Below are 24,647 nucleotides of genomic sequence, written 5' to 3'. Positions count from 1 at the left end.
AAGCCATTTTAAATATAGATCTCATCAGATGCCAGTGAAAGTCAACTACGTTTGGTCTCTTCTTGAGCTTCATATGATCTGTGAATTGTATCTTGGGTATTCCGAGATCTTGGGTTAATATTCACTTATCAGTGAATGCATACCATGTGTGTTCTTTTGTGACTGGGTTACTTCAGTGTAGGGAAATACCAGGGCAGGAAGGTGGGAGTGGGTGGGTGGGTAGGGGAGCACTCCCATAGAGGCAGGGGGAGAGGAGATGGGACAGGGGGCTTCTGGAGGGGAGGCCTGGAAAGGGGATAACATTTGAAATGCAAATAAAGAAAATATCCAATAAAAGAAAAAAAAAGTCAACTACTTTACATATGAGACAACTTGTATTACCGAAGAACCAACAAAACCAAGAAATGTATCACAAAAATACACCCAACTGTGAGCAGTTTCCTCATGCCTTCTCATATTCATGTCTGGACATTTATTGCAGCACCATGCTTCCTTTGCTCGATGCATCTCTGGACTTATTCTTCACTTGATTTCTTACACATTTTTATTTATTTATGTATTTGTATATTTATTTGGACATTTTATTTACTTACATTTCAAATGTTATCCCCGTTCTAAGTTTCCCCTCTGGAAACCCCCCAACTCATCCTCCCTCCCCCTGCTTCTATGAGGGTGCTCCCCCCAACACCCACTCCCGCTTTCCCCACCTTGGCATTCCTGTACACTGGAATATCGAGCCTTCACAGGACCAAGGGCCTCTCCTCTCATTAATGCCCAACAAGACCTTCCTCGGCTATACCTCCCCATGTGGCTAAAGCCATGGGGTTGATCCATGTGTACTCTTTGGTTGGTGGTTTAGTTCCTGGGAACTCTGGGAGGTCTGGTTGGTTGATATTGCTATTTTTCCTATGGGGTTGCAAACCCCTTCAGCTCCTTCAATCCTTTCTCTATCTCTTCCATTCGGGACCCTGTGCTCAGTCCAATGGTAGGTTGCTCTGCCTCTGTATTTGTCAGGCTCTGGCAGAGCCTCTCAGGAGACAGCTATATCAGGCTCCTGTCAGCAAGCACTTTTTGGCATCCACAATAGTGTCTGGGTTTGGTGCCCTATTCACACAGCTTTCCAGGGACCATCCACAATGCACTCTAGAATTTAATTTTCCACATCTGGCCATTAGATGATCTGCTTTTCAAAGTCACTAGCAGTTCTGTGGCTTCTTTTAAACAAACCCGTGGAGCAGGAGACCTCAGTTGTAATCCCAGCTCTGCTACTTAATTAGTTGTGTGGCTCAGATAACTCCTCCTGTCACCCACCCCTCAGAGCCCCAGGCTCTCCTCCTTGCAGTTGAGATCCAGCACATCCAACTCCAGCTGCCCCACAAGCTTGGCTTGTTTGGACAATCACAGTAAAAAAAAAAAAAAAAGACATCCTGATATATTGGATTTCCTGAGGGTTCTCGTCAAGAATGGCTTCAGATATAGTTGAGTGATCTAAAGAATATTGACTACAAGAGGTAGAGATGAAAAAGTATAGGAGGGAAAACAAATCGAAAATCTGTAAGGAAAATTAAGGAGGTGGATATGAGAAAAAGCAAATGCTGTGGAATTCAAATTCATGAGAAATCCTGGCTTCAGAAGAATCAGTGTAGCCATTAAATGCCGTGTAATGAGCCTCGATGAACGTGCACAGCTCTGAAATCACTCAGCTCTAGGACCAGATCTTACTTCTATAGCTAGTTTTGGGGATGCTAGTTAACTTCAAGGCATGGTTTCTGCTTGTATTGTTGACTATGAATTTAATGCTAATGAACCAGAGATATTTTAATACTCATTAATCTTATCTGTTTTAACATTACATTTGTTTATCTGGTTGGTGAAGACAGGTAATCACTCTCATAGGAATCTCCCTAAGGACGTGTGTTTCCTAGGAATCTCCCTAAACACGTGTGTTTCCTAGGAATGATGGTTCAGTTTTCACAAGTCGGTGCTGATGGAACCCAGCTAGTATCAATAAGCAGACTCAGTCTTTTAGATGGAGATGGTTTATAACTAGAGGTATCTAATGCCTAACACACAGAGAAAAAAAAAACACCCTAAAGACAGCCTGAGTGATGTATTGGCCCTTCATCCCTCTCTGCATGATGCTGACCAAAGCAACTCATTTGCACGTAGCCAGCTGTTAGGGAAACCACAGACAGCAAGAATCGTCCTCTTTGGATGCTTCACTTGTCCAGAGAGGCTCTTTGGAAATTGCTCTCATCCATCAATTCACAGTCCACTAGGTGCCTTTGAACTGCACAGAGAGAGGTGCTAAGAACAATAATGAAAAAGAACTACCTGCACGCCGGAAGTCAGCTTGCCTCCTCTGCCTGAGCGCCAAGCCTTTATATTTTCTAGGGTTCACTTTCTTAAAGGGATCTGTAGTATTTTTCTGCCCCCAATCTCAATGTTCTGAAAGTCAGATATTCCATTTGTCATCCTCTACCGAGATTTGCTTTTCTTTGGATCTCTGGGAGTGCTGTTCTTTATTTCTGCCAATGGCCACGTGCTCATCACCCAGTGTAATCACTGACATCCACCATATATTTGTAGATGCACACCACGGCTACATAAGATCTTGAGGGCTTTTCTGATCGTGGCTATGAAGGACATCATTTAGCCTATGTTTTATTTTTAAAGATGACAACCAACCAAACCATGCTAGTCCTCAAATCTTTAAAGGTTTCCTATTATTAACTTCTTGCTCCACCCTTCTTATTGGATGTGCCCTATGTGATCTCTGCCCTCTTCCTCATCTCTGCATTAGCCTCCATGCATGTTGGCTTCCCTGCCATTCCTTGAGTGCACCAGCATATCCCTACCTTGGAGTATTGTGGCTCAGGCTTTATTGTTTCAACATCTTCTGCCTAAGTGTCAATTCCAGCTGTTGCTGTCATTGGGACCTTAGCTCAAATCTCTTGCCCATGATATGGCTGTGGTCATTTAGTCTGAAAATCCCAGGAAGTCACTAATGGAATCATCTGGTGTTTTAATAACTTTTCTTCTCTGAACTGTGAGAAAAGGTCTTGCACTACAGCCTAAATAAATCACCCCCAATTTATATTATGGCCCTCAGAATATGACACTATCGGGGCATATGGCTTTTTAAAGAGGTGATTGAGATAAAATAAGGGGAAATGTTGAATAGGAGTCAAGTATGAATAGTGTCCTTGTAAGAAGACTAAGGTCTAGGGAGATGGCTAATTGAGCAACAGGAATTGTTGAGCGAGGACTGAGTGAGGACCTGCGCCCAGCACCCATGTAACAGTTGGGTGTGGTGATGGGCTTGCCTGTGACCACAGCACTGTGTGGGACAGAGTCAGGAGGACCGCTGGGAATTTTGGCCACACCAGTCTAACTCCAGGTTCAGTGAGAGACTGCCCAAGTCGAGAGTGCTAGAACGGGACACCAGACATGTTGAAATTCTCTCACAATAAAAAGCCAAAGGATACAGAAGAGGGAGCAGCAGCCATGAAGACCACAGATGTTTACGACAGTTAAATCCTCGCTATGTCTCCATAAATGTCGGACATATGTCACACATGTCTCCAAGCTCACCAAATGCACAGCACCGAGAGAACCCCCTAGACCAATGATGGACTTGGGGTGTTAGGGCAGCAATTGTACATGAAGTGTGGGGCGCCTATGTGTGAGGCAGTGCATGAGTAGGCCAACGAGCACTAAAGGACATTTCTCTTCCTTCTGCCTCATTTTTCTACGAGCCAAGACCAATTTTTAAAATATATCCCATTGGAGAAAAGAAAAAAAATGTCTATTAAGTAAAAGCAAGGAGCATTTGTTACAAAATTCCAAAGACTCTGTGGGTGGACTTCACAATGAAGATGTGGTTTGTCATTACCGCTCTGACTTTTGGCCAAGATCAAGTGTAGAGACTTACTCTGTCACAATCTGGAGCCGTGAACTCTAAGATCAAGGTGTCACAGACCTTGATTTCTTCTGAAACCTCTCATGCCGTCTTTCTGATGCCCTTTTAACTGTGTCTTTGCCCGTGTGTGTGTGTGTGTGTGTGTGTGTGTGTGTATTTCATACATAATGTTTTGCTTAAGTTCATCCTTCATTCTCTCCCCCCCAACTCCTCTCGTATCCTCCCTGTCACCGCCACTGCCACTGCCACTGCCACTGCCACCACTGCCATTTCCTCCTAATTTCATGTGTTCTTTTTAAAACCACTGGGTCCACTTAATGCTGCCATGAGTGTGGTGCAGGGCCATCTTCTGGAGCACAGCCAGTCAATTAGGGGCCACATCTGAAGGAAACGTGACTCCCTCTACCCCAGTAGTCATCAGTCACCAAAGCCCCTTTCTTTTCTCTCCAGTTTTTCTTCCCCCCCCCCCCCCCAGGATGTCAGTTAATTTGAGATAACACAGTGTTTAAACTTTCAGACCGGCTATTTTCATCTAGTAAAATGGAGTTAAGTTACTTCCATAGCTTTTCATGGGCAGCTAGAAAAGCTCATTTTTTTTTTTTTTTTTTTTAGCACTGATTAATCCTCAGGATGTAGCAGAATTTACCTGTCCATCTATAAAAGGACATTCAGGCTGTTTCTGAGATTGACAGGTTGTGGATAAAGCTGCTATGAACATCTGTGAACAAGATTTTATGTGTCCACGTTTTTATCCTTTGAAGTCAACTCCAAAGGCAGTGACTGCTAGATTGTTCTGGAGAACATGTTGCTGTTGATTTTCCGAAACAGATTTTCTCTGTGTAACTCTGGCTATCTTGGAACTTACTCTGTAGACCGGGCTGTCTTCAAAAACTCAGCAATGTGCCTGCCTGTGCCTCCTGAGTGCTGGGATTAAAGGCATGCACTACCAATGTCCAGCCAAAACACGTTAATTTTCTATTAAACTATCAGCTGTCTTCCGAAGTGGTTGTAGCATCCTGCATCCCACTGTGTCTGAATGTGAGCGCTGTTACCATCACTGCTGGCACCTGGCATTGTCAATATTCTGGGCAACCCGACATGTATAGTGACAACCCTGCTGCTTTAATGTTTTCTCCTGCTGAGAGTTTATGTGTAGCTCCTTGTTACTTCATCTGCTTGTTTTTCCTTCCTAGATTGTAAGTTCCCTGAAAGGAAACTGTCTATCTCAATAATTCTGTCTCCATTCTCAGTTACAAACCCAGGCATCCTGTATTTTTGAATGGGTGAAGGACACAGCCTTTGCCTCTCAGGTCATCTAATGGCCATTTCTCATTTTTAAAGAAAACCTTGGTCATGGATGTTGGAACTTAAAACTTCTTGCTGCATTTTCAGGCCACTGTTTTAGCTCAGCAGCTCTGATTTTTCTGTGTGCTCTTTCTGTAGTTCCTCTTAGCTGGCTTCTAACTGCTCCTTTAACAGCCATTTTAAATCATCCAGAAGCCTTTTAGCTTCTATACCCCCTACCTGAGTGAGCAGAGTTCCAGCCCACAGAACACCCATCTAGATGTAGTAGAGTCAACATGCTCTCCCCTCTATCATCTTTCTGTTCTTTTCTCCTAACAGATGGAGTTTTCACTGCCGATGGCTCATGACTTACCGCTCTCTTCACAATGGGTATATTTCCTTTTGGCACAGAATGATCTTTCTGCCGCATGTATTATGCTCTGTGATGGACCAAGTTCTAGACGAAGTCTTGGAGGTCCTGGCATGGTGCTGCCCCAGAGCTTTGCTTTACTGGGTACAGCACGGTACTCAGTCCTGCAGTATACCTCTGCTGAGCCAGCATGGCGACTTTCTGGTTGAATCTAGCCAATGGATAGCAGACACACAGGTGCACTTGGTCACCAACCAGGTTTGTAGTCCTCACAGCATGGCCTTTCCTCTATATATTCAACTCCCCCCATCCCCCAAACTGGCATCTGTTACTAGCACAGGAGAGAAAATGTCTTTCCATACTTGCTAGAGAAGTATGACATTGATTTGATCTGGTAATCCAGCTTGCACCTCTAAAAATAGTCCTTTCATTGGCTCTTGGACTAACTTAACCACCTGACAGTGATTTCTGGCTTTCACTTATATAAACTTAATGGAATTTAAATTTTTTCAATGCTTGAGGAATGATGTAATCTGTGAAAAGTATTCTGGCACCACTGAGACAAACATATTGGAGATAAGTACTTGAAAGGAGGAAGAACTTATTTTGGCTCACGGTCTCGGGGGCTCTGTCTGTGTTTGTTGAGTTCCATGAACCTGGGCAGAGCATCATGGTGGTAGGACCACCTTGACTTCATGTCAAGAAGCGAGCAAAGAGGAAGGGACTGGGACTAGGCATGATTTTGACAAGCTTGCTCTGAGATCGAGAGCTACTCCTTCATTTGTGTCCCACCCACCAAGATGGCACCACCACACAAGAACCAAGCTTTTAACATATAAACCTGAGGGGGACATTTCATATCCAAACTCTAATGCCTGTTTTTTCCCCTGGTTTTTCATGCTTTAGTCTTTGGGGATAATGAAAACTGTAGATGCCAAGACTCCAACAACCCAATGACTGCTTCTGAGGAGCCATCTGTATTCTAGGAGGTTCTGGTGTCTGGTTCAGGCCTCTGCTTTGTCTTCATGACCTCGTGGAGTGTTGTTGCCACTGCTGCCACACTCCTGGTTGAAGCAAGGACAAGACTGGTAAAAAGAGAATCAGAGGCAGAAACATATGCCTGGGTTGGATGTGGTTGTCTTAGCAAGAAGGGGTTGGGAAACCAAGTTGCATTTTGGCCACTAGGAGACATGCTCTTAAGTATCAGATTGGCCTCTTTAGAACTGGAAAAGTTCATATGAATGTATTTTGTCATTTATGTTTCTGTGTTTCAGAGAAATTCTGCTGACTTCAGTAGAGTTACTGAGTTAATCAGATTACTGTTCAAAATGACCTCAATACTGCTAAGATTTTTTTTAAAGTGGGTTTTAAAAAATTGTAGTGGTGTCTAGGTGCACTCTGGTGCTCTTAGATGCCTTCGGTGATACTACATGATGTAAGCACACATGGGAAGGGTAGCATGCGTGAGTAAGGCAAAATCTCTCAGCAAATGCAAAAAAGGAAAAAGGCCCAGTGATGTAGCACCCAGACCTCAAGACAGTGATGCCAGACAAGTTGTTCTAAGGCGCAGTTTCCCCATTATGCCTTAGAGATTAGCTATTGATGGCTCCTTCACAATTTGGGAAAAATCAACATCATCTGATCTATTTAGGTTGCTTTCTTTAGAAATCATGTTTCCAGAATGGGAGTGTTATGTGAGATTTAACACAGAAGGTTTTGCACCCTAAATTTTAAGGAGACACTCTAGCATATCACAAGATGATGTAACAGTATTTCTCAGTGGTCACAATGACTTGGAGAATCGTAAGAATGACTGGATGGCTGAGCTCTGACACAGTCCCACCCAGAGATGCTGGGTGTGTTCCCAACTCAGATGGTCAGTGCTTACAGTAAAGGACACTCATGCTGTACTCTTAATGTTTATCTTTATTATGAAAGTGTTTCCAAAGTAAAATGATCCTCATAATAACAATTACTTCCAAAGATCAAGAACAAGTAATTATATTCCCATATAAAAATCAGCAAAACACAGTGACAGAACATGGAGTGATTCTTACTGGCTAATGGCACACCATTCCACTTCTGACAGATGCTCACGCACTGAACTATCTTTAGAAAACAAATGAGGTTCTGTCACTTATCCTAGTCCCCGGGGAAAGCTGGAAAAGAGAAACAAATCCCCAAATTAACCGCCATCCCTTTCTATGACAGCTAAAGGCCATGAAGGTAAATGACTAGGACTTGGGCACAGGAGTGATGAGAACGGTGTGCACAGGGGAATTAAGCTGGAGTGTGGTCCACATTTATGTTAATTAAGCTTCGAGGGAACATTCCAGAATCATAACGTAACCATTCCAGAGCTTTGTAGCTTTGTAGCTAACACTAAAAAAAACCAAAACAAATAAAAACAAAAACAAAAACCAAAAGCTTTCACATTAAGGACAGTTTTACAGTTTCTGACATTTACGGTAGGTAAAGAGAATAAAAATATGAATGAAATCAAATTTCTTCACTGAGCACAGAAACTATGGTGCCTGATGCTGCACCATGGTCCCCAGAGGACACACAGTCCAGGAAGCCAAGTATTTGCGGACCTGCGTTACGGAAACAGGTGTGCACGGGCAGAGCCTCTCCCACCTCCTGAAAATGGGACCAGACAGAAGAAGGGATGGAGAGAGCTGATCTAACAGTCATTAGTAACCGGAAAGCAGAAAAATGTTAGCATTTGGCTTTCTTTAGCCTGTAAGGGCTCTGAGTGAATAAGACGAAGGAGACCAGCTCCAGGCTGACAGGGCCCTCTCATCACTTCCCAGCAATCGCCAGAGTACCCGAGTCTATGCAGATGCCATAAGTCACCCCACGGTCCAAGCTTTTTCAATTTCTCAGCATTGGTGGGGTCTCAATGCACCCGTCTGCCAATGCAGTCCTGTCAAAGGCTTTGGGTTACATCAAGTCACAAAAGCCTTCATTACCTATGGTGACAATGCCCTTCAATATGATTTTCTTCATTAAAGTGGCTGCCTTTGAGTATTGGTTACAGGAGTTTCAAGAGCTTTGGCTAGGGCTCCCTCACATCTGTTTGGAGCCCCATAGGCGAACTACAGGGCCCTCCTTTTAGCCCGTTAGTTCATGGAACTAAAATGTGATTGGTAGAGTATTGCTAATTAGCCCACAGCATTTGGAGAACAGCACAATTTTACCTCCGGAGGAGTTGCTGATCCTTCGGAAGAACATATTTAAGGAAAAAGTCTTGTTTCACTTTGAGAGCTTTATGATCGTTCCTGATAGGGAGAGCTTACTTGAAGGCAACTGCAGCAGTTAGAGCCCTCTGCATTTCTTTCTTGCTACACAAGAGCTGTGTGATCATCTTGCTACACAAGAGCTGTGTGATCACTTTCTGGTCAGGCTGACACTAGTCTTCTTTGATATTTTTCTCATTTGGGTGTTAGAAACACTTCAGGGCTAAGTGACTTATTGACTAAGCAGAAATAAGCCAAAGACAAGAAAAGTGACAGGCAGGTAGGAGCCTTAATACCACAAACACTACATAAAGTGCCAACACTTAACTTTTTACTTCCAAAGGTGTTGAGGCCTCTCTGGGTATAATGACATCATCTCCCGTACTGATAAATGGTCCTCATCCATACCTTTGGGGTAATTCTGCACACTATTTTTCTTTTTCAAATTAAGGAAAATACTCAAATATCCAAGCAACTTTGGCATTAATTTACCCCAAAATGATTAGTAATATAAGCTGGGTTGGAGATAACCGAAGGCACCCATTCATTCTCTCGGAAGAGTTGGTCAGCAAAGACACAGGAGAATGCCCAATGTCCTTTGTAACAACGAAGTCTCATTTTTCCTTAGCCCAAAGAACAATGAGATTTAAATGCAAGGTGGAAGATTCAGACCTTTCTATCTAAAATGAAAGAGAGGCATTAAGCTTGCTCAAAAAGCTCAGGCATATGTCACGTCACAATAGGGATACATTTGTGTCACTCTGCGACCATCAATGAGTGTACTGACACACAAGCAGACAGTACTGCCTCTGTACCTAGGCTATGTCATCACCTTTTGGGACCATGGTAGCACCACAGTGCTTTTGTCAAGTGTATGACTCAGATAAGACTTTACCAGTTTGAGACTCACCTATCATATGGGCTAAAGATGACTGGTCTTGCTTGGTCCCTGCCTTTGCTGCCTTGTTCATCAGTGTTTGATGTCAATGGCACAATCTAATGACAGTTTGGGATATGCCCTGTCTGGCAGTCCAGCAGACATCAGAACCATGGGGTTAGTGGCAATTATTTGCATTTTACAATAAACACTTGAATGGCCCACAATACTGATCCTGCAGTTGCTCTTCTGCTCTCGACAGCCACAGGACTGAACTGTGATGGTGAACTGGGTGTGTCTTCTGTACGGCAGCAGATGCTTAGGGCTGGGGTTCTATCTCAGAGAGCTCTGTGACTGAGAGGCCAAAAGGGTTTTGCTACTCTCAGCTGGTATGAAACAAAACTAAGGAGAAAGAAAGTTGGTAGAGTTCATGGTTGAATGTATTTTCTTTTGAAGGACAGGGATATGAATGACCATGATGAATCAGTAATAACTTAGTTTTATCACTTTTTGGAAAAACATACATATGCACACATAAATCAGACATGGCTATATCAATTATTGACTCAAGGCCAAATTCTACTTGATTTCCTACTTTCCCCCCTCACTAAATCTAGGTAAGCTATGAAAGTTACTTTTTCTAGAGTCCTTTCTACACACACTTTGGTACCCTGGGGAATTTGGATGCAACCAGGAAGAGGGAGACATCACCACAAGCTACGCTAATTCCAAGAACACCACTCAGAACTAACCTAAAGCTGGATTTACAAATTAGACTTCTGAGAGCTATGGCCTGGCATATGTGGATAATATTCCTCAGACAGTGCCTGTTCTCAGTCTTATCCGTCCATTTATGGGAGAACATTAGACAGAGATATTAATATTCTATTCCAGAAAAAGCCTACAAACCCCATCCCAATTAGCCAAACACAATTATTTTCTCACCAAGGTAAAATGAAACAAAAATCAGCAGACACATTAGAGACCAAGCCAAGCTAATGGCATTAGTCAGAAAGCGTGTCCCTCGTCTTCCACAGTATTTCCATGGAAAAGTTGGTTTAGATCCCCCTTTGGTATGGACAGGATCAACTTACTTCATTCTATATACGTGTTCTGAATTCACAGATTGATCTTAAAATTCTTCTGTGCTAAAAAGTGTCACATGGTTCATATATAAGTACACAGTGGTTGTCACACCCATCTCACCCTGGGAGGATGTGCCCAGACATTAACTGGTGATGGGTAGGCTCCTCAGCTTAGCTGATGACAAAATTTCACCATCTCAACACTGCTACTGATTTTCATCCATTTGCATTTGAGCAAATGCTCTGATTATTTACTTACAGTACCTCTGGTGTCTTATCACTGGTCTTACAAACTCACTTTCAAGTTTCACTCCTAGATATATAACTGTTTTGATTAATAGATCAACAAGGCTCAACACACACAGTTAGTTGTACTGTCTTCTGTGGTAACCACTAGACATGTGTCCAAGCTTTTAAAATTATTGTCTGGACCATACCAGAAAATACTGTTTTGTAATTTGGTGGTGAAAGATTTAATATTGCAGCGAGAGTTCTTTGGGAGTCCACTTAACTGTTAACTCATAGGCTTCAAAGTATGGGTATGCAGATTTAGTTTAAAAGAACAAAATGGAGTGTGGGTGGCTCTGAGCAGGACTGTCAAGCTACTGGCTACTCAGTGCTGAATGGTTTGGAGTCCTGTTTTAGGCGATGTTTGTCTCATGAGTACTTGTAATCCCATTCAGTTCCCTTTTTACTGAAGATGAGATGGGATCAAATCCTTGGCTCATCTGTGTGGTTTCTGTAGCCACACAAAAGTGACACTGGCTGTGGGGGGTGGGGTGAGGGGTGGGGGTGGGAGGTGAGGTGGGTGAGGGCTCATGACTTACTCTTTGGTAATTTTCCCCACAGCTGTCACTGCTATTCTCCAGTAGAATTTTTACTGTTTTTCTGGAAATAGCTCCACTTGAGGAGAAATTCATAGGAGCCCCCACGAGTCAGAGCACTAAGAACAGACTTGTCCTGTGGGGTGGATGCTTCTAGCAACAAGAAAGTCATTATGGGATGCATTTGAGGAGGAAGGCAAAGGGTTAAAAGTCTTTCTCCCATTCAATTTATTTTGCTCAGCAAAATACAAAGTCTAATACTAGATAGGGCTTTCTCTTGAAAGCTGGTTGCAATAAAGTGCTTTGCAGGGAAGGAAGTCTTTGCCAACTCCCACAAGACTTTTTCTTTTCCTGCCTCAGAATATTCTTGGCTTCCTCTTTTTTTATATGTCAGGACAGAAGAGTGGGTTAATACAGCAGAAGTCATGGCAAGACCTGGTTGAAGTCAGTGGCTATCCTTATGAGATTTCCAGAACTCAGTATGTGGGTCCCTTTGTATCTGGGAAATTAAACAAATGGCATTGTTTCATACTCAGAACACTGACTTTACTGGAGGGCAAAATAACTTTGTTACCAACATGGTCAACTCTGGACCACCTACCCAGAAAAGAAATCTCATGTTTGTGCACAAGAGACAAACTCTATCCCAAGGCAGTGTCCTATAAAATTCAAAAGTTACCCCCCAACCCCAGCCATCCTCTTTCATTTGAACTGCTAAGTGATCACAAAGATTGGCAATGAAAACACCTGGTTCATCCTGTTTAGACTCACGTGGGACAATGGTCACCAACTATACAGGCAATTATAAAATTGGTGTAGAACAGAAAGAAAGCCAACCTACTGGGAACTGTGTGAGGATCTTGCATGGGACTGGGGATAAAGTAGGCTGATGCTCATGGCACACTGGACTACAGTGTGGTAAAGGGGTACACGCAGATGGGACAGCTTTACTGTCAATCATGAGCCCAGAGAATAAAGGGAGTGAGGGAATCCTTGTCGTCCACAGATTTACAAACAAATAAAAAAATAAATAATATCCTAAGACAAATGCAAATACTGTTCCCTGTGTCAGTTACATACAGCATGCCTACATAGAAAGAATGGATTTCTTCATTCACAGACAGGACACGTGGCAGTACACTATTCAGAATGCTCCAAGAATCCTAATTTTTTTTTGTCTCTGGTGATGAAATATCATAAAAGGAACTGCATTTGCAACTTATTAAATACTTCCAGGAACAAACAGTTCCCTTTGTTCAGAACTTATAGTTTTGGGTAATTAATCATCCAGGGAACAAGGACCAGTGAGGAGGTACCCATTGGTACCACTGGTTCCGTTGGTGGTTGTCGAAGAGTGTGGTTTCTTCCCTGGAGGCTCTGAGTTCTCATCCTCTGAGCTAGATTCAATGTCGCTCCGGTCATCCTTGGACACCTGCAGAATTCAAGAATGGGAGTGTCACCAGCTTCCTAGGACCAGCAGGGTTGGGCATGCCCAGCAGCACATAAAACCTCACATGAAGATGAACTTATTCACATGTTACAGAAAACACATCGGATAAGAACACTGTTATGGTAGCAGGGTCCCTTCTTCACTGGAGGAATACTTTGTATGACAAAGTAGGTTCTGAAGAACGTAACTGAGTTCAGGCATCACAGAGCCTGAAGGATATCCTCCATCAGGGACAATGTCTAGACCATGAATCCCACCCTTACCCACAGTGATGGTGGTATCTGTACCATGAGGATGGCCCTTTAGGAACTGCACACACACAAACATGTCAATTGATTCACTAATGACCACATTCTAATGGCTAATTATTTAAGGTGAACTCAATTACCATACTAGTAGAGATATTCACACATTAGCTCAAGCCATTAAAGCAAATCTTTGCTCCCTGGGATTGTAATTGATCATTCTATATTTAATTCACTTTTCTTTTCTTTCTTTCTTTCTTTCTTTTTTTTTTTTTTGCTAAAATTACATTGAAATTTTGTTTTAGATGATATAATAACAAATGGCACCAGGGGACATTCTGATGAATCTCTAGATGAGATAGATAGCTTTCAATATTTGCCAGGAAGAAATTTACTGGTCAGATTGTCAAAAATTATTAAGTGTGAATTTCTTCAATCTTCCACTCAGTTTCATTAAGTAATGCAAACAGGGAAATAAGACACTAGGCTATACATCTGCATGCTAACATAAAGTGTGAAAAAAATCCTATAGAGTGGTAAGTACTTTATTGATTTTAAAACTGAAATAATTTGAATCCTTTTCTATGTAACGCTCAATTATAGCCAGCATTTTAACCTGGAGGGCCTTAAGATCTTCAAGTAACTTACTTAATTAGTCAATTTTTATTTTGATACCAGGTCTCACTATGTAGCCCAGACTTGCAAAAAACCTGCCTTAGCCTCCTGAGTCCTGGGATTATAGGTATGCACCAACACGATCAGCTTCATCTGACTAATTAAGTTGGATGGCCAGAGGATCCTGTTGATCAGGCTTTATAAAGTCTTGTCTTCAGTGATTCTCTAGGGGCAGGGCTGAGAGACTGTCTCAGTTTCTCAATGGTGTTTCTGAATTACTGAGGGCTTCTCAAATCAGATCCTCTCTGCGCAACTAACACATCAACTCAAGAGTCTTGGAGTCTACTATGTGAAGCCATTAGGGAGCAAGGACATAATCATTTGTAGGTGTGTAGAGATGGGGGACAGAAAAATCTGAAAACTATTGTTCCAATCTAACCAGCGGTGAGCTAATATCACACAGCTGAGTTACCCCAAAGCCCTCGGGGGCGAGAATGAACTCATATTGACAATGTCACTCAAAACCAAAACAGAATAACAACACACGTAGATACTGAAGCAACATATGACTGGAGAATAAGAGTATTTCAACTTAAAAGGTATGAGCCATAAAGAATTATTATGTAAAGGTCCATTATATTTATAAGTCTATTAGTTTCAAATTAAGGTGCTAGTATAGGACTCCAGATGCAGAGAGTATTAATTTGCATGCCTAGTAAGTTTATTCTAAATTACACTTGGAAAAACCCACCATTACGATACTGTCAAAGAAAAGGGAATTTAGAATGTCACAAAAAAACCCACAGGCAAAGTCCACAGACAGGAGTAACCTTGCTGGGTTGGGTTTGAGCATCAGTGGCAGAGGAGAAACCCTGAAGCCAAGGATGGGGGATGCAATTAGTGATCATCCCTTCATAAAGATGACAGAATCACAGTTAGAGGTAAGAGGACAGGTCTGGTGGAAATTAGAACGTCATAAATAAAAAAATAATCTAATCTACTGCACCCCCCATCTTTAGTTATTGTCATACTCCAGGACTATATGCATGCTGATTTAATTTATGTCCGAATGAGGAGAAGAAACATTTCAAAAGAAACATGAGTTCAGGCTGGGCATGGTGGTACGTCGTGCCTTTCACCTGAGCATGCAGGAGGCACACAGGTGAATTTGAGGCTGGCCTGGTCTATAGATTCAGTTCCAGGATAGCCACAGCTATACAGAGAGACCCTGTCTTAAAAGATTAAAAAAAAGAAAGAAATACGGGTTTATTTAGAAGAATAAGAAGTCATAGGGAAAATGAACTTTATCTCCTATGAAATTAATTTGTCAAAATACTCCGGATTTATATAAGTGGTGATGCTGAGAGTCAGCTTTACAGATCAAGCCAAGTTGCTCAGATGTCTCCTGTGGAAGGGGCCGATTTTGTGGACGTCACTGAGGTCAGAGGGTCACGTGCCACTCTCTGTTTTCTGCAGATCAGGACATCTGTAGCCCAGGTCTCCTTTCTGCACTGCATGGACCAACTAGTTTAGTTTCTCTCACTTCACCTTGATCTGTTTCAGTCTCTTAGTCAACGTGTTAGGTACCAACCGAGAAAAACAATTCTCTTCCTGTTGACTCCGCAAGATCCATATACTCCCGCAAAAGGGCAGTGACAAAACTCTCCCTGATAACTTTGCAGATCCTGGAACTTACAAGTGCCACCAAGCCCCCCCCAGCAGTCAATAGGTTAGACGGCAGAAAATGGCTGGAACAAAGCACCTGAACTACCCTCTAGCAGGCAAGTGTCACCCCAGAAGAAAGAGAGAAGACGAGAGACTTACATGTAAAGGGTTCCACTTCCCAGCCTTCCAGGACGGCAGGAGGAAGAGAACAAAGAAATGGAGTAAGAAAACAGCGTGGAGAAAGATCTGGAAATGTTACTGCTCGAGACAAAGCGGCTGAGGCTCTGGGAGATGTGCTTACGTCAGCCTCTCAATTCCATTTTAAAACAGAGGCTTCAGTAAGTTTTGTTGGAAAGTCACAGATGTATTTATTCTTTCCTTTGAGAGAAAGAACTACTTCAATGTATACATGACACCTAGCAATCCTTCTAATTAAAGGAAATATGTTATTAAAATAAATTTAAATTTCTGTTCTGTATAAATAATCAGAGAAGTTTAAAGAGACAGAGAGAAAAAAAATCCACAATAAACAATAATGCCATCATTAAATACAAAATTGTAAATACAGGTCAGTGGGCATCATCATCAACAAAGCCAACAGAGAAACTTTTTAAAAAGAGAAGTAGTGGGAAGAAAATAATTCAGTTTGTGTTTCAAGGTGGTTTGGGAAGAAATAGCACCAATTCTGATGAAATCAGAAACAAGTGATTTCAGAGGAGCCAAAAATACCCTGACATTTCTGGGACGTACCAGAGAGAGTAGGTTTTAGCTTACCTTGCCTTTTGAAACAGTTTTGCAAGCTATTTTTACAATCAGGTAAGACCAGAAGCAGTTCATCCCTTGTAGTAACAAAAGCATCAGGTTAAAAACCCACCAGGAAGGGTAGGGTCCCACGATCTCCCAACTTTCAAATAATGTGGTGTTCAACACCCTGAGGAAGAGAAGAAGAAAGCCATTACTGAACACAGCGTCTTATTTTGTTCTCAAAGGTGTCCTACTGATTTTGAGGGTACACAAGGTCAATAGTCTCCCCCAACTGTCTCCTTTCTTCCTGGGGGACAGCCTGAAAGTTACACAGGTCCTGAGGAGTCATCGATTGCTACAGTGCTCTGACTGTTCCATATCAGGAAGTGTCTTTTAACCCATTCACTGTTTAAAAACCTGTCACATTTTCAAGTGTGCACTTCAATGGCATTATGTAAATTCATGTTATTGTGTAATAACCACCTCCACCCACCTTCAGATTTCTTGTAAAGACTGTGGACCCATTAAACAGAAGCTCCCTCCCCTCTCTGTCGAAGCAATTTCTATTCTATTTTCTGCCTCCGTACGCAGAGCTTCTATGGTCTGTTTGTGGAATCATAAAAGAGTGGGTTATTGGTTCCTCCAAAGCACAATATCCTTTAGGTTTATCCATTTTGCATCAAATATGAGGAGTTCTTTCCTGAAGTATTTGCACACACCACACTGTTTACATATCTGTCCACCATAAGCACTGGCCTGCATCCATCTTTTGGCTCTGATAAATATTGCTGCTAAGAGTCTGGGCCCACAAACGTCTGTTCTAGCATACGCCTTTCGGCTCTCCACCAAAGTCCAACCTAGAAGTGAAATCCCTGGCCAGTGTCCCCTTCACTGTCCCCATTCGTGGCTTCCTCTATGAAGTCCATTCATCTTCTGGATTTGATTCTCTAACAACTCATTAAGAAGGACTGCATTGTCTTTCAAGTTGACTTTGGCTTTCTGTAGTGAGAAGACCACCACCCAATATTATACTTCAAGGAAAAGAAAAAGTGTATCATTAAACACATTCGTTCAGTGAAGACCACACGCCTCGCACAGCAGGGATTAGAAAATGCATGGGAGCCAGGCTTTTACCTGCATGGGGTCCCATTAGAGGGCTCTTAATTTTCTAATTGCTCCCCTGGAAAAGAACCGACAATTGAAAGACAGCCTTTGAAAGTGATGCCTTGATATGGGTAGTTGAAAGATCTGTTTCTAACAAAAATTATTAGGGTATAATGAACGAGTGAATGTATTTAGTTTTAAAAGTGTGTTGGAATATGTCCGTGAGTTAGGAGAGTACACAAACCAAGCAAGTGCCTCTACAACTGTCAGAAGCAGCAGGTGGCCATGAGAAACAGGTGCGTGAAGTCTGGTTCTCCTTTCGGCCTGTGGAGTCCTTGGAGATTGACTTGTCATCCGGACAGTCACTGTCACAGAGTCACATGATACCCTTCTGCCCACAGAATTTGTGAATAGCCCTTCCTCTTCTCAGTTGTCCCAGGGCTGCGTTTCCATCACCCACAAGGGCAGCAGCGTTTTTGCTTGGGACCAATCAGATTGTACGGGCAAGGCTACGCCTGGCACACGCCAAGTGGCTAAGAGGTTAGACTGTGCTTGAGTCCATTTATACAAGGACAGAAGGAAAAGATAGAGAACTTTTTTTAAAAATTAAATTTAATTTAATTTTTATTGTTGAAATGTTGATTGAACTCAGAGGATTGATCATCATAAACAGTCATCCATTAAACCTAATCTACAAGCCATTTAAAATAATATTTTATATTTAAAATAAAATTTTAATAATTTTTAAATATTATTATATTAGAATTTTTTATTAGATATTTTCTGTATTTACACGTCAAATGTTATCCTCTTTCCTCGTTTCTCCTCCGAAAACCCCCCTATCCCATACCTCCTCCCCCTGCTCACTAACCCACCCCCTCCCGCTTTCCTACCCTGGCATTCCCCTACACTCAGGCATCAAGCCTTCACAGGACCAAGGGCTTCGGTTCTTCATAGAAGGGGGGACAAAATACCCATGGGAGGAGATGCAGAGACAGTATGGAGCAGAGACTGAAGGAAAGGCTGTTCAGAGAACTGCCCCAATGAGGAATCCATCCCATATACAGTTAACAAGCCCAGACACTATTGTGAATGCCAAAAAGTGCTTGCTGACAGGAGACTGATAGAGCTGTCTCCTGAGAGGCTCTGCTAGTGGCTGGCAAATACTGAGGGGGATGCTCTCAGCCAACCATTGGACTGAGCAAGGGTCCTCAGTGGAGGTGCTAGAGAAAGGACTGAAGGAGCTGAAGGGGTTCACAACCCCATAGGAGGAACAATGATATGAGCCAGACAGTAACCCTGGAGCTCCCAGGGACTAAGCCACCAACCAAAGAGTACACATGGAGGGACCCATGGCTCCAGCCGCAGATGTAGCAGAGGATAGCGATAACTTAAACAGTATGACAGGTGCCTACAAAGAGGTTAATAAAAGAAAGCACTTCCTGAATTCACAAAAGGAAATTTACTGTCGCAAGCGGCATAAGAGGTCAAGGGGAAAAGAATGCAAAATAGCCCTAAGTGTGTCCCCAGTTACAGTTTCGACAACCCAGTACGGACTGCAGCGAGTCTAAGGTTTCAGCTTTAATCTTGTCATACTAATTATCTCCACAGAACCATTCAGAATAAACATATATGCAAACATCCTCAGGGCAGTGGCATGAGATTAAATTTAGAAACGCACTCAAAGTAGTATTGTATTTTATACATGCTGACGTATATAACATTTGGATGAATATAAGGACATCTATTATGTTATATTAATTGGCTAAATTGGCACAAACCTAATTATTTCAGTGTCACCAAAGATATTTAATAATGTCCAATTCTCCACTGTTGAGGGTGTTTGTTTGTTTATTCATTTACTTTTTATTTAGTATTCCTTTTTTGGTTTTTTGAGACAGGATTTCTCCATGTAAGCCCTGATTGTTCTGGATTTGCTTTGCAAGCCAGGCTGGACTTGAACTCACAGAGATCTGCCTGCCTCTAGCACACCTGGCCATTGCTGAGTTTTGAAAATGGACTTATGATTTTAGTAAACATTTGAGCATTTTAACAAACAAGAGCTATTTCCTTTAAAAACATGGGAACACACCGTGGAAGTTAGCATCAGCATTATTATTAGAGGTTCTGGTCGTTCAATAGGGCAAGAAATAAGATTTTTATTTCAAATATTTTATGTACCAACCTATTAAGCATTTTAAAAGTAGCAAACAATGGAAATATTCTAATATAAGATAGCTAACAAATTAGTTTTCATCTCTATTCCAGAAATTATGAAGTGAATCAAATTATTAAATATATTTTTATTTCTATTCTGCTTTTTGTATTTAGGCCTCTCTTGTACATTTTGGGTCAACAACCATGACTAAGCTGTTACTTCTCTGGCCCCTAAAACATATTTTAAGAATTTCTTAATAATGGAGGAAAAAGTCATGGGGGAGACAGAGAAAAGGGAGGGAGAGGGACAAGAAAGCTAGAGAAATAAGATTGTGCTTTAAAGCTGTTAAAGAAAACCAAAGTAGGTTTCCTTTGGTACTTCGGGGAATTTTATAATTTCTTTTTTACATTCTTCTACTTTCCAAGCTCGTGACAAAAATATTTTAAAATAGTAGTTATTTCTGAGAAAGAGTTTACTGGGATAATGTCGGCATTGCCGCCTCGCTTGTGCTAAGTGTCTCTCACCTCTTGCAATGCCACTTTGCAGACCAGGGACCATTAGGTGTAAACAAGGCTAAGCACCAAGGCTGTCAGGGAGGGATTTACACACCTTACCTTTTCTATCTCCAGCTGCATTCAGAACCCCTGGAATTAACATGTTCTCCAGATGTTTGCTGAGTGTCTTCCATTTGTTTATCTAATAACTGGCTAAATAAGCAAGCCTGAGCAATATCTGGGATAATTACAAAACCTTGACTATAGCTTGCTTCTCGACATACACACTATACAGACACATCAACTGCGTCGGTCTGCACAACACGAAGCAGCAGACTGCTGTGGCAGGCTGGAGCCTGTCTCACCACTAGGGCTTCAGAACCAGCGCTGCGCATGGCTTAATTTGAGCAGGGGGCCAGAGCACTATCTGGTGACATGACACTCACATTAATTTCAGAAATTAAATGCATCAGCTCTGCTGTGACTGATGTCTCAGAGATGCCACTCAAAAATAATGCAACTTGAAAATTGATTTGGATGCTCACAGAGTCCCTTTGGAAAACTCTCTCTCTCTCTCTGAAAATACTATCTATGTATGAAAATACTATTATGTATGTATGTTTGTATATATGTATGTATGTATCGATTGATCTAGGAAAATTATATCTATCTATCTAGGAAAATACTATGTATGTATTTATCTATTGATTGATCTATGAAAATACTATCTATCTATGAAAATACTATCTATTATCCATCCATCCATCCATCCATCCATCTACCTCCTTCCCTTCCTCCCTACCTGGCACCACCGGAGCTTGGTAAGGAAAATTGCCAAAGAACAGCTAACATCATCGACCCCTGGATTCTGAAAACCAGCAAACCTAGATTGTCCTGAGCAAACTTCCTTTTTTTGGGCAAGCTATTAAAGGATGATGTCAGGATCTTACTTTTTCTGAAAGGTTAGGCCTAGAAATATGTCCTGTGAAGATGCCACTAATCCCCTGGTGACAGATTCCAGAACATTCGCCTCTCAGGGAGGACTGGCCAGGGAAAGGGAAGAGCGAGGCTGATGGCAAACTGGAGACTTTCATGTCCTCACCTGGGTAGTGATTGCATGGAATCGAAATACATGAAATTGAGAATGTATCCATGGGGGCGAAATTGAGAAATTTGGGGGGAAAGCTGTATTTTGAAGGTTTGTGCACTACGCAATAAATGTGAATCCTACATCTATAAATTGCAACAGGAGAAATTTCTCTGTGTCAAACAAAATGAACATACAAACCTCATCAACTTGCAATTTCTGATCTGTGTAATTACTGTGGTGGTATTAGGGGATTTTGCCAACAGAGTCTATGTTCAATGTATTGAGTCTCAAAAAATGATAATTTTCTTTCCCAAATAATATTTCTTTCCCCAACAAAAGCAAACCTCTATTGGTTAGAGTCCAGGCAGACAAGGGGGAGGCAAAGCCCTCTTCATTTTTTTTTTTTTCCTCATTAAGGTTAGGCTCAGGTAACCACTAGATGGCGCACTAGGAACACACAGAGCATGCTCACACGGGATTAGTCGGCCAAACCCAGCACAGACAACACTTGACCTCTAGGTGGCACCCTTTCCTCTGAAAGTTCCACCAATCCCTGGAAGATGAGCGGTTCCTGTGAGAGCTTCTTTCTTACTTACAGCATGGGTCTGCCTGGACAGACAAGCCTGTGAGTAGCCCACCCAATTCCCTGGAGAAAAGCAGATGCACCGCTGACCACTCAGAACTTGACTGGGGTGTGTTATTTTATTTTAATAGATCGTAATGAATCATAAGAATATAAATCCACTTTGTTTTATAGTGACTTTTGTCCAATCTTCCCTTTTTTACTGGCACTTTTAAATCTGATTTTGATTGAACCGTGCTGGCAGAATGTATATATTCCTGTAGAAGAGTTTATAACACTTTTTGTTGTTGAGCAAAGACTCCACAGAGCAATCTTATTTTAATAAAACAAGGCTGTTCTCATTTGCATGAAGAATACCAACACAACTTAAAGCACTCTGCTTTCTCTCTTCAATTCAGGATTCTGGAGGGTTCAAGAGAAAGTGCCGCCGACATCTCATCTCCAAGAACCGCCTCCGACGGACGAATGAAATATTTATAATGTAATGAAATATGAATGTATATATGGTATATATTTCATTCATGTTGTGACTTCAAAGTATGAATTTATATTTTTTATCTTTATTACACATACAGACATTCACATATTCAATACCACCCATCATGTTTTTAAGTATGCCTGTGATGGAAGAGATAGAAGACAGCCCAGGAGGTCTTACTGTACACATGGGTTACGGGTAGATTTGTTTTTTTAGTGCTGCCTGGACCAGGGCTTCCTACATGCCAAGCAGGGATTCTATTGCTGAGTTATGCCCCAGGGCCGGGTGGTATTTCACCCAAAGGGAGAAACTATGGTTCCTAGCTGTGGACAACATCCTCTGCAACATCGCGCCTCTATTCCCACCAAGGAGCTCTTTTTTTCTTCATTATTTTTATTAGATATTTGCTTTATTTACATTTCAAATGTTATCCCTTTCCTTGTTACCCCTCCGCAAAACCCCTATCCCATCCCCCTCCCCCTGATCACCAACCCCTCCCCTCCCACTTTCCTGTCCTGGCATTCCACTACACTGGGGCATCCAGCCTTCACAGGACCAATGGCCTCTCCTCTCACTGATGTCTAAAAAGGCCATCCTCTGCTACATATGTAGCTGGAGCCATGGGTCCCTCTGTGTATACTCACTGGTTCCTCTAAGGAGCTCTATATGGCTTTTGTGTATCTAGAATAATATCCCCAGAGAACCATAAAATAATTAGCCCTGAAATGAACATCCAAAGGATGCCAAGATTTCTTCTCCAGAGGCAGAGTCGGGGCTTGGTCCCAAAGAGTGGCACACGCCAGAAAAGACTCTCTGAAAGAGGAATAACAACTCCAGGTCTAAACTATATCTCAATTGGATTGGCCATTCAATAAACACTTCAGCAGCACTGAAGGGTTCGTGCGTGGTTTCTCCCTTTCAACAGGACAGCCACACACACTTGGACTTTTCCGTTGCTGGTATACTTAGCAAGTGCTGTCCTGCGGGGTTAGCCCGGGGGTCTGATTCCTGATCACATCTGAATAACTGTTCCCCTTGCCTATCTCTCTGTGGATGTGATTTCTTTATCCCTGGCAGGAATCTGAACTTGAACCCTGGCCTTTAGAAATAGATGTACTGACTCTATGCCGACACCGCTACAGATGAGACATTCAGTCAAAGAACCTTTAGTTACCCTGGCTGGAGGGAAGAACCAGTCCTTTATCACGTCTCAGCAAGTCTGTAACTGGTGACTTCCTGGACTGAGCCGAGGTTTTTCTCAACCCACTGTCCTCCCTGTGTTCCTCATCTCCATGCCGAGTCCTCTTAGCCATGCTGGGTATTTCAGAATGATTGAGGCAGGCCTGCTTTCAGCCCTGTGTGGTCTGTTGTTGCTTCCCTGTTGGTAAAGGTGACTTTTGCGTGTCCCTTATTAGTAGTCCTTCACGGGGCAATTACTATTGCTGAAAGTGTCAAGTATGTTACATACATTATTCAGTCTTGCTAGGTCTAAGAGTTGCTAACTGGAACGCTATGTCTGAAACCAGGCTCCGGCATGGCCCCTCTAGTCATTTATTTAATTCTTACAAAAGGTTTTAGGGTAAATCCTCACACACACACCCCCGCCCCCACAGTGAGTCCTCTTATCTCTCTTTTTCAGACAGGACCCTGAAGCACAGAGAATGTAAATAACATGGCAGAGGTTGGGGTTGGGAGGCGGAGGGAGCTGTGATCTGGGTGGCCTTGGGCACTGCACTAGGCCTCCAGCTCAGTTCACCCCACCCCCACCCCCCAGCTCTCCTAGCTGCGCCATTGCCCCTTACCCATTGCCTACGCTCAGAGCCAGGCCACTGCCATCCTACAGCAGAGGCAGTGCCCATGGGTCTATTGCTTGGCACATGGGCAGAACCTCTCCCCTGCCTGTTATTGCTTGCGCTGGTTTCCAGAGAGACAGCCTTCCGTCTCATCGTCTGGTTTCTAATAGTCATACTCCAGTGGGTTCCTTCCTAAGTGACCAAAGTGGGCTTAATTTAACTGAGTCCCCCACCTTGGCCCATTCCTTTAACCTTTAAATCCCCAAATAATCATCCCTCCTACTGACAATCAAGAAAATGCCTTTCACTACCACCTCGACACAGATATGAAATATTAACGATGTAAAAATCAAAGACTTCTTTCTAAATTCACCTCATAAAACAGGCGTGTGAGCTCTCTGCTGCTTACTTTGATTTTCTCTCTGGAAGGGTCGAGGCCTGTGTATGTCTCCGATAGCCTCAACTTCAGGAAACGAGCGCATACGACCAACTCCTGCACAGTGTTGGAAGTCCAGAGCAGAGGCTGCAGGCGCATTCCTTCACTCTTCTTAGACAGGGCCTTGTGATGTAGTTCAAGTGGGTCTTAAAGTTACTGTGTGAGTGCTGCAGGTGTCATGTGGGCCTCAG

The 24,647-nt window shown here is 42.5% G+C and overlaps 1 protein-coding gene across 1 annotated transcript in view; it reads right to left on the bottom strand.

The window, feature by feature from the left end:
* Positions 1–7,484: 7,484 nt before the first annotated feature.
* The window catches only part of Cers6 (ceramide synthase 6), a 248,154-nt gene continuing 230,991 nt past the window's right edge, over positions 7,485–24,647 (bottom strand). The window contains exons 9-10 of the mRNA XM_052182623.1: positions 16,351–16,507; positions 7,485–13,033 (exon numbers count right to left, since the gene is read on the bottom strand). Of these exons, the coding sequence (XP_052038583.1) occupies positions 12,881–13,033; positions 16,351–16,507 (310 nt within the window). The 3' untranslated portion in view covers positions 7,485–12,880. The remainder of the gene's footprint in view (positions 13,034–16,350; positions 16,508–24,647) is intronic.

The sequence above is a fragment of the Apodemus sylvaticus genome, chromosome 5, assembly GCF_947179515.1.
Source record: "Apodemus sylvaticus chromosome 5, mApoSyl1.1, whole genome shotgun sequence".
Lineage (NCBI taxonomy): Eukaryota > Metazoa > Chordata > Mammalia > Rodentia > Muridae > Apodemus > Apodemus sylvaticus.
Note: the sequence above shows the minus strand (reverse complement) of the source record. Positions and strands in the feature narration are given on the sequence as shown.